The 11,228-nt window shown below is 45.6% G+C and overlaps 1 protein-coding gene across 1 annotated transcript in view; it reads left to right on the top strand.

Moving 5' to 3' along the window:
• Positions 1-469: 469 nt before the first annotated feature.
• dlgap2a (discs, large homolog-associated protein 2a) overlaps positions 470-11,228 on the top strand; it is a gene marked incomplete at its 3' end in the record, with an annotated part of 170,023 nt that continues 159,264 nt past the window's right edge. The window contains exons 1-2 of the mRNA XM_080549511.1: positions 470-493; positions 8,833-8,887. Coding sequence (XP_080405637.1) covers positions 476-493; positions 8,833-8,887 — 73 coding nt within the window. The 5' untranslated portion in view covers positions 470-475. The remainder of the gene's footprint in view (positions 494-8,832; positions 8,888-11,228) is intronic.

Genomic DNA, 11,228 nt, shown 5'->3' with positions numbered 1-11,228 from the left:
TGCATGCAAGGATGAGCTTTTTTTTTTGTGTGTCTACAGCATCTTCTGGACCAAGTACAGTGGACTGCCTGTCTCATGTGTAGACTTTCTCTGGGTGCGTTCGTAAATTTGCTCTGGTAATCTGATCAGCACTCATGGAATGCCTCTTGTCCAATCAAATTACTTGGTAGCTCTATGACGGTGAACCCAGTGTTCGCTCCGTCGCTTTCAGAGCGTGTTTACGAACGCAGCCTCTGTGTCCTAAACCAAGAGCACCCCCTGGTGTTTGGACCCTGTAACATCAACCCTGTCGACATGCGCAAACCAAGCCAGCTGTGAAGACAGCAGGTTTGACAGCAGCGCATGGGAAGCGCGATGCGAATATCAAACAGGAGCCAGCCCATGGCTCAGCATCAGGACCAGAGTACACCTACTTTAAACTTGGCTGGGAACCTCAGCTATGTAAACGGGATTTGAAGAGGAGGAACTGCCTAGAATGTCAGCTTTGAAGAAGGTATTATCATCTCTTATTATTTATTTAGAATACATAATCAGTTATTTTAAAAAGTCAGGGTTGCCGATTTAGTGAATTTGGCTCATCAAATCGTTAGGATCATGTAAATATATATGTTTTATCAGGTCAGAGGGAGACGTTCACTTGTGAAATGGGTGGGTCTGAACATTTTATATCTAAATTGCATAGCCTTAATTGTCCATGTATGATGATCAGCATCCATTACTGTGTAATAATTTTGATAGATGATTTGAATCAACTATCCTCTAGAAAGAGTGATGTGCTGCCTAATGCACATGGCATGCCTGTTCACAAACACCACTGCTCTGCCTTGCTTCCATGGTTGCATTGCAGAACTTTATCCCGGAGGACAGTGCTGGAACTTTTCAGGCAGAAAACAGCCCGCTTTGTCAAATGTTGACCTCCAGAAATGGATGTCAGACACATGACTCACAGAGTATCACACAAACTCCTGTGACCATCTGTCAGACTTACAATGTGCTGCTGTCTATCTCTGTAGCTGAACCTCCATAGTGGTGGTGGTGGTGGTGGTGGTGGTGGTGGTGGTGGTGGTGGTGGCGGCGGGTGGTGCTGCCGCCGGTTCGCTTGCTTGCCTTGCACTGTGTACTGTGGATGGAGGGAGAACTCAGCTTAGCTCAGGTTCAGATAAGAAAGGCAGCTCTGTAGAGTATATCTCTGGCTCTGTGGCTGACTAGTCAGTCTCTCAGAGGGGACCTGTGTAAACACGTTACATAATCCCTTAGTTCTGAATGCATTGTTGGAAACCATTCAATATCACAGGGACAATAAGATTCCATGAGAATTGCTGCTTGTTAGCTACTCATCAATATTTATCTACTGGGCTGGGTTCAGCCTATTCTTTTGGAGGGACATCAATATAGAATAGGAATTACTGTCATAGCTTATGCCTGGTTCTATTGTCAAGCATGCTGATTCACCAAAAAACATTTTTTTGCATACTTTGCAAATATGCACTATTGACGTCCTCAAAATGAATCTATACCATCATATTGAAGTTATTGATTGAACATACTAGGAGGCTTAGTAATATGCCTCTTTGGTTATATCATTGCTGTCAAACAATTGTCCACACACAGTACAGTGAGTGAGAGTGCTGCAAATATTCTACAGACATCATAGTCAATAGTGGGAGGCTAAAAATAGGTGTGCATTGAAATGTGCATCTAATCACACTCCCCCAAAAGCTGAACAATCCCATCGCCGAACATCTTTTCAAACCCATCGGTGTTTACCTGGTGTTTCCTAAACAGTCTCCCCTTCTTCAATCAGACAAAGAAGCGAGTCTTACATTTTCAGCGCATAGAAGTAGCCAACGTGTTGTTCTTCAATGACAGGCAGCTCTGTGGGAGAGAGGGGGGAAATAGGCTAAGTGGTGCATCATCCGCCGGTGTTTCTGCCTGTTTCTGTCTGGACGGGGAACCGTCTTGGAGATCCTTTTCAGTTGGAACATGGAAACTGCATTTTCTGCCATGTGGCATTATGAGCGTCCTGTGTGCCAGGTCCTTGCAAAGTGTCCCCCCGTGGTCATTCATTATGTGAGTGTGTGAGACCAGGCATGGCAGACCACTGTGGGGGGGGCAAGGAGGCAAGAACTGTGTAATGAGATGAAATGAATGGGAGAGAGGGGAGGCAGACATGGTGTAAAATGAGCAGTTCAGTTGCTGTATCAAGATTGCCAAGTGTAATGGTCATCATGTGTTTGTGTGATAGTATAGTGTGTCTGTGCATGCGTACGTGCGTGCATGCGTGTGTGCTTCAATGCCAGGCAATGATAGCACATCACAGCAGGTGGGCCTTTTTCATCCTAGCTTGGCAATTGCCTCATTGCGAGTGCCTAATTAAAAACTACTTCTTGACTATTGAAAGCAAGAAAGAAACTACTTGTTTTCCTGACAGCGACTCCTGTGGATAGTAGGTACTGTAGCTTGTTATTTGGGATTTATTGCCTAAGATTCATAAGCGAACATAGTTGCCAGACAGTTATCAGTGGGTGTCCTGTTTAGCTATTCTATCATAGGCTTTGGTGTTATTATAAAACCATTTGGAGAAACACACACACACACACACACACACAGTGGCTATGGTTGGGTACTGTCAATGATGTCATGGTCTAGAGGTGGCACAGAGTGAGGTACACATTTTCTGTCTCATTGTCGTTTTCACCCTCATCACTATCAACCCATCTCTAGCTTCCCTCTCTTCCTCTCTCTCTCTCTCTCTCTCTCTCTCTCTCTCTCTCTCTCTCTCTCTCTCTCTCTCTCTCTCTCTCTCTCTCTCTCTCTCTCTCTGTCTTCCTCATCTAATGAATGCCACCCATCATCTCTATCAGTCTGGCTTCAGCAGAAGGTTGCAGAAGAATAAAAAGGCTGGAGCTGAGCTGTGCTGCGGCAGCGGTCAGGTCAGTGTGTCTCATGGCAGGCTCCCAGTGTAAGTGTTAGCGCCTAGCGTGCTAGCTTTCATGTAGCCCCGGGTCACTCTGACCCATTACCAAGACCATTAGCATGCTGCACTATCTGTAGCATTTTTTTTTAAACTCTAATTGCGCAGCCATTTATAGAGGCAGTTTCATCTCAGAATTACATAATGATGAAGGCATAATGACCAGCCTGTTATTTTTCCATCATAAAAGGACACCGTCACATTCAAAAGTTAAGACTAAGGCGATATCGTCCTATTCACATGCCATTTACTGTGGTCGCTTGGTAAGTTGAGGTCAGTGAAGGTTATCTGTAATAATTACAGGTTTGTGCCTCATTGATGTGCACTACCAACACCAGCTGCATTTATAGATTTGACAGTGACGCAACACCCCTGCAAAAAGCAAGTCTGACTGCACTTGAGAATGATTGCTCTTTCTTGTAGAAAGCTGGTTATATGCATAATACCATTATACATGGCTCTATGCCCAGTTCTTTTACAGCCTAGTCTATGGGCTTTTACCGTAAAAAAGCACAGCAAATATTCTAGCTATTGATGACGGAACAGATGTGGTGAATTTGATCATGCAATAGGCATCCCTTCTTTCATCAGAAGCAGTAATTGTTGGACTGTAATTAAGCCGTTCAGTTGGGCTAATTGGTCTCCAGTATCACTTCTCCAGCTTATGTTCCTTCTAATTCCCCCCCCGTTCAAGAATGTAACAATCTTCTGTTTTGACTGTCCATTGCACTGCAGTTCATAACAGTACACAAGTACAGTTCTTCAGCTTTAGGCCTGTGTACGGGCTTTTGGCTGTGAATGTAGTTTGCTGATGCGGAATGTCGAAGTGACAGTGCAGTTTTCTTTAACAAACCCTCTCACTGGGCTGTCAGCTTCCTCCGCAGCACTCCTCTTTGAACGCTCAGCTTGGAGAGATTAATAGTCAGGCGTGGGAAAAACACTTCTGTGGGAACTGGGAAGTTTATGGATATGGGTATAATGACATAAGAGAGCGCTGGGATGTAACTGTACCAATATTTCACATTGGGATGAAAACGTGCTGCATAAAAAAGCGAATTTAAATGGAAGGCTTTGATCGCCTTAGGAATTTAACACAGATTTGAAACCAGAATAGAAATTGAAAAGTCACTGCTGCTGTATCAGATTTTTCATCTTCTATAGACATGAGTGAAGTTATAGCCTGTTTACAGTACTGTACCTTACATAAAGTGGCTGTGTGACTATTACTATTCTCTCTCTCTCTCTCTCTCTCTCTCTCTCTCTCTCTCTCTCTCCCTACCTCTTTCCCTCTCCCTCTCTGTCTTCATTTCCTCTCTGATGCTCTACTGTTGGCACTCCTCCCGGTGTCTCGCCTGCTCCTATCTAGCTAACAAGAGCGGCAGACGATGTACCCAGCCTCCCTCATCCCTGCTGTGCAGTAGCAGTGTGTATAACATAGTCCCTCATGCTTTTAGGCTTGCTTTACCCAACAGCAGCCCTTCCTGCTGTAGGTCTATGGGATGCATGAAGTATCTCTCCCCACCACACACTTCCTTAGATGGTTGAGAAGGTTGGGGTTTTCACAGTTGAAAACCTTCCTCCCTCCATCTCCATGCCTACCAGCATCACTACGTCTCTGGTGGTACATTGTAAATAAGTGAGATTGGGGAGTGGAGTGCTCTACAGTGCTCTACACTCTTTTTAAACCAGCACTTTAAACCCGACAGCGGGGTTCTTCATAAAAGAGTACACACTGCAAGTGCTGTACTGTAAATGTTTAAGAAGGGCTTTTTGCCTCACATCCAGCGTGTGTGTGTGTGTGTGTGTGTGCGTGTGCGTGTGTGTGTGTGTGTGTGTGTGTGTGTGTGCGTGTGTGTGTGTGCGTGTGCGTGTGCGTGTGTGTGTGCGTGTGCGTGTGCGTGTGTGTGTGCGTGTGTGTGTGTGTGTGTGTGTGCGTGTTTGTGTGTGTGTGTGTGTGCAGAATTTAGAGCCAGATTCGATATACAATCCATTTGTATGCAGTGTCTTTGTTTACACAACGAACCCTTCAGGTTGTGCACGTCAGCACATTTCAGAATGGCAAGTATGGAACTATAGTACTTTGAATAAATTCACCAATTTTAAAAAGGCTTCTTTCCCTGCTTTAATATATGTTTAATCCACTGTATGGTTTTATATTCTTTAGAGCTAAGGACAGCCAATACAGTTTATTGGCTCAGCTCTCTCTCTCCAATGTCCCTAGAGGCACCACTTACTATAAGATGCCACTCATCTTCCATTTGATCTGCACATCACTGCTCTTCATATAGCTTGACTGGTCAAAGGGGACCAGGTAGGGGGGGGTATGCCTTTAAAAATGCATTGACACACAACTAGTTCATCATCAGTTGTTTCCTAGCTGGAGTCTATCCTTCTCCTTCTCCCCTACTCTAGAGCTATGTGTTCTCCCCCCAAAAATGTGCTGAAGTAAGTTAACCAACTTTAGCGCTATTATATTGATCTAAAGTTACACAGCAGCCCTAGGAGAACAAAATAATTAATTTTCAGTTTCACATTTACTGCCATTGAATTTTGATAAATGTTGCAAAAAATTCTTACAGGTTACAGATGCCCGATGAGGTTACATAATCCCCATTGAAGTTCTATAGAAGCCCTAAAATTGGTTACAGTAGAGTCTTTTTCTCTCTCTGTCTCTGTCATGAGTGTCTGTTCTTGTGTGAAACTGCACTGGCCAAACTCTCTTGTTTTATGGGCAGTCAACATGCTATGCTTGTATTCCATCCAGAGTAGTTGTATAAACTTTCAGATAGCCTTTGTGAAACCAGCTGTACAGTCTTGTTCCAAAACATCAATACAAGACAAGCCAATGGTAAAAACAAAGAACTACTTGGACAATACACAATTTGGAGAGAGTTTTTTTTTTATCTCAACAGTCGTAGAAGTGGATTTTGTGGTTTGGAGAAGAATGTGATAGGCTTCCAATTTCTTGGAAACTCGTGTTTCTAGGAAACCTACTGGTGCTTAAAAGCCCGTTTCTAGGAAACCTACTGGTGCTCAAAATATGTCTTGTCCATCCCTTCTCTCTATTCTCTCTCTTCCCAGAAGCTTACCCCCACCTGCTGTCATGTGCCATCATCATCTGGCCTTGGGGTTCCTCCTTTGCTTCACTTCAGTGACCTACCTCACACACACACACACACACACACACACACACACACACACACACACACACACACACACACACACACACATACATACACACACAGGAACCATCCAGGAGCAGAGTAAGGAGGTGTGTCCTCTGATTCCTTGATGTTGCTTTTCTTTATCTACAGTACAACCCTGAGATATGGCACGCAATCATATTGGCACAGCACTGAGAATTTAAAAACACTATCTACTGTCTAGCTTTGCAAATAGCACCTCATCACAGGTAATTTGCGCAGTGGAGATCTTTCAAGACTTTTCATTCACAAGACTTGTCCTTTAGTCATGAGTGCTTTTATTCATTAGTTTTATAGATATGCTTCCCAGATGACTTTCAACTTGCCAATAAATGTATTTGGCTTGTCGTGTCAATGACAGGCAGTATGCAATGAAGCTCACAGGCTATTAAACAGACGGCAGCAGCAACATTATTTTTCATCATGAATTATGGTTCCTGTTACAAGCCCTCAAGTTATGCCTGTCCCTCAACTGTAATTTGATGTAATATCCCATCTCCATGAAAGCCCAAAAATACAATTGCAAGTCAAAAAAAAAAATCTAAGTCTAAATCAAATGTGCACAGAAATACCCCACATCCCAAAGCTGATTCCTGACATGTGTCTCTCCTCTCCTGTTTCCTCCCCCCAGTCGTCCCATTTGGAGTATTGTGTTAGCGTTCCTTCCTTGTAAATCTGCCTGGTTAAGCAGAGTCGCCTAAATCCTGTCACGACGAGCTTAAAAACACAGACAAATTATGCCTAACATGTTTATATGAAATTAGAAGCTATCTCTGCCTCCGGGCCCAATCCCTTTAAAGCGTAAACAGGAAGGCTTTGCTCTCTGAGTGTGAAACAGTGATGAGCCTCCTGACAGCTCCTCTCCTCAGCTCTCCTCAGCTCTCCTCTCCTCTCCTCTCCTCTCCTCTCCTCTCCTCTCCTCTCCTCTCCTCTCCTCTCCTCTCTCTGCCAACTCTAGCCTTTATTCTTCCCATTATGCTGATGTTTGATCCGGCGCATGCAGGCCAAACACTTAATCATTCATTTGTTTTGCGGAGCCTCTCATTTAGCCATGCTACTCCTGCTCTCCTTTCATCCACTTACCCGCTCCACACAAAGGTCATTTAAAAAAACAACTCTTTGTGGACCAGCGTCCACGGTGCTAATTGATGAATTGGGCAGAGAATAGTGGGAGAGGAGTAAATAAGGATGATTTAAGGCGCTTATAAAACAGAGGTGACTGGATACATACTACCTGGTCGTTATTGAGGTACTCAAGACATTGGGGGAGACGGTCTGGTAATGGGGTGTGGGATGCAAGAATCTATCTGTGAGCCGACTGATGGGGTTCAGGCCCCGGTCTCCTGCTTTGGAAGACCCTAGCATCTACCATTAGACCAAGTGGACACCCTCAAGGAGGCTTACAGTATATGTCTCAGACCTCGTCACAGGGTATGATTCCAAATCACCTCCACTACATGTGTATCAACTGTAAAAAGCACACTAACCATGGCCAGAATACAGTGTTTTCACACATAGTGAAGGCCCTCTACTTGCCACTTGGAGATTAATAAAGTAATATTGAATTCAACAGAATTAAACATTGGTCTCATACTGTACAGTGTGGATGTACTGTACAGTACAAACTATCGTTCCTCCGGTATGACGGAGTGGTAGCTCATTAATGGCCCTCCACAGAGACACCCTATGCTTTAAAGTTATATTCTCTTCCTCTCATATTTAAAAAAGCCCCCTGATATGTAACTCTTTTTCTATTAAAATGATATCCTATAAGATCAGTGGTGTGGCTTAAAATAACTTGGAGAGATCGAGGTATTTGAAGTAACAAAGAAGGGCACATGAAGAGAATATTGTTGGATTTATTCACACAGCTCTTCCTATGTGTCAGTGATACTTCTTCCAAAAGTTGTACTTGCGGTGAATAAGAATATTGTTGAATGAAAAAGCGGAAGAATAGCTCTAGCCACGGACGTGACAGAGAGTAGCTAGGTCACTCATTCACATCATTCCCTCTCCCACTGATCTCTCCCTGTTGGCTAATGACTGCTAGGGCCTGCCCCTGGCATGTACGTAATCTGCTGATGGAGCAGAAAATTATTGTTCAAAAAGAACTGGTTTTCTCTTAGTGACCTGAATCAGATGGAATGAATTGAATCTGATTGTCTTCTCCCTCCATTGAGCAGTAACTGATTTTCTATTCGACAGTACCACGAGTTTCCAAACGATTGGAAGCCTATCACACATTCTACTCCAAACCACAAAATCCACTTCTGCCACTGTTGAGATAAAAAAAACTCTCTCCGAATTCAATGGGCCAGCTACACATCTGCATCAGGGCTGTAATTTCACACCCTACTGCATAAACCAAACACAGAGGCACATTTTCCATCGATACAGGGCTGTTTCAGCACGATGCAGATGCTGTGAGAGATGGTTGCCTATTGCTGTAATTGGGGGTCATAACATATGGTTAACGCTTTCCCCAGAGACCCCTCTCATTCATCTTGTGTGTGACATACAGTAAGTCCCTGTTTTATTACCCTTTTCTCTCTCTGTCTTTCTCTCTCTCTCTCTCCCCTCTCCCTCACTCCCCCCTTCCCTCTCTCTCTCTCTCTCTCTCTCTCTTTCTCACTCTCCTCTTCTCTTACTCCACAGGTGCTGCCGAGCATACTGCAGAAGCATTGCTGTTTCATACCAGACAGGAACACAGGTAAGAGCAGATGTCCCCAGGCAAAACAAATCAGTCACAGGAGCAGCAGGACTGGAGTGCCAGCCAGCCAGCCAGCCAGCCAGCCAGCCAGCCAGCGGGTTGGTGGGTGGGAAGGGTGAGATGGGTGGGCTGGGTGGGTTCATATCTGTCTGTTATGCCTGGTCTCTGGAGTACGCCAGCACTCTTCTATCAGTCAGTTGCTGACATACTGTTGACATTAAGCAGGCGGGGAGAAACCTGACATGTGTTCTGATGGGTGGAATGGTTACTGCAGAAGGTGTTCTATGCCTATTTATAATGTGATGAGCGGCAAAAATTGTGTAAAAACAAATGATTGAATGTCATTATTGCACTGAATGTTAAATGCTGTATATATGTACATGTTGGGAAATAGGTCTCCTGTGTGGGGATCTTCTTAAGCTATTGAGTGTGTTTATTGCCCTGACCTGGCTCACACTATGTCTCTGGGGGGGGGGGGTTGCTGTATCTTGCCCCTGCATTTGACGGGCTTCTTCACATCGTTGCAGGAGTGAAGAGGTGGCTGATGAAATTGAAGAGCAGGGAGATATACTCAGGTACCTGGTGGGCCCGGGGGTTTACTTTCCCAGTTTACTTCCCTAGAGTATGTGACTTTTCTCTCTCTCTCTGGTCTTACTCCGGTATAGTCCGAACATGATTTTCAGGGGATGTCATGCATGTGTAAGCTCCAAAACCATTCATTTCACAAAGCAGTGCCCCTCACAGGGCTGTCTCACACACATGTATAGTGTTTTTATTCACTTTTTACATGTGATAGGTTGCCATGGTTATTCTGGACGTGATAATGTAGAAAACATAATGAGGATATGGTCTAAGTACTGGATGTGCTGTAGTTAGATACGGCATCCTTCTTCACACAAGATTTCATCATGCACACAAATCAACATTAGGATGTCTTTGATGCTTTCTTACAATGCTTATTGCATTGTGCTTACCTATTGTCAAAATACCTGAATTGCAGTTTTCTGTATACAGTCAGTGAATGCTGATAGCTACTAGATATATTGTACTCTGGTGGACAATGGCATTTGTTTTATCTGACTTATATTAGACTGAAATTAGACTGAGTTGATGTTAGTTATCCTGAAATTGATAATGGCATATGATGATATTCCTGTTATTCTGGCTGTTGGCAACAATGACCAACACCTTATCACCACTCAGCGCCAGGCCTTGTGGTCCTGCTAACCCTGTAGCAGCACGCCTCACCCACCTCCCTTCACCGCTCAGCACAGCCACCTCCCCTCACAACTCAGCACAGCCACCTCCCCTCACCGCTCAGCACAGCCACCTCCCCTCACCGCTCAGCACAGCCACCTCCCCTCACCGCTCAGCACAGCCACCTCCCCTCACCGCTCAGCACAGCCACCTCCCCTCACCGCTCAGCACAGCCACCTCCCCAGAGCTGTGGTTGGCTACCACAACGTTGCCCTTGTCATCCACAGCAACACCAATTGGGTCAACCAATCCCTGCTTCCGCCCACTCCTCCGTACCAGAGAGCCTAATGCTATCATAAAGAGTCTTCAGTAGACAGCGCCACCCTGTCCCCTGGTCTACAAGCCACCAAGCTGGGCCGTCTGAGGCTCTTGGCCAGGGTCTGCCACTGCAGCAGGGGCCCTGTGTTCCAGCCCACGGTCAGGACGCACGGCGATCGGTCACGGTCACCTGGCCCCTGGTGTTGACCGCTACTCCAAATAGACTCTGCCAGCCGGGCTAAAGGATCAACTTTGTCTGTGAACAGAGATGCACCTGTGCCCAGGTAGTGCCAGGACCACCAGGTAGACCATGCCCAATGGGGGTGACCCCCTAAAGAGCACTCAGAGGACCCAGTAAACAACCCCTTCCCTGGGCACTGAAGCATTGAAGCAATGTCCCGAGCATGCCCCCCCCCGGTCCCCCGGTCAGTGTCCCCCTCTGGGACAGCAGCTCTGGGGCGGGTGGTGTCCAGTAGGATGGTCCAGTAGGATGGTGTCCAGTAGGATGGGGTCCAGTAGGATGGTGTCCAGTAGGGTGGTGTCCAGTAGGATGGTGTCCAGTAGGATGGTGTCCAGTAGGATGGTGTCCAGTAGGATAGTGTCCAGTAGGATGGTCCAGTAGGATGGTGTCCAGTAGGATGGTCCAGTAGGATGGTCCAGTAGGATGGTGTCCAGTAGGATGGTGTCCAGTAGGGTGGTGTCCAGTAGGATGGTGTCCAGTAGGATGGTGTCCAGTAGGGTGGTGTCCAGTAGGGTGGTGTCCAGTAGGATGGTGTCCAGTAGGATGGTCCAGTAGGATGGTGTCCAGTAGGATGGTGTCCAGTAG

The sequence above is a fragment of the Nansenia antarctica genome, assembly GCF_963989245.1.
Source record: "Nansenia antarctica genome assembly, chromosome: 1".
In the NCBI taxonomy this organism is placed as follows: Eukaryota; Metazoa; Chordata; class Actinopteri; order Argentiniformes; family Microstomatidae; genus Nansenia; species Nansenia antarctica.
The sequence above is the reverse complement of the archived record's forward strand: the minus strand, read 5'-3'. Positions and strand labels throughout refer to the sequence as shown.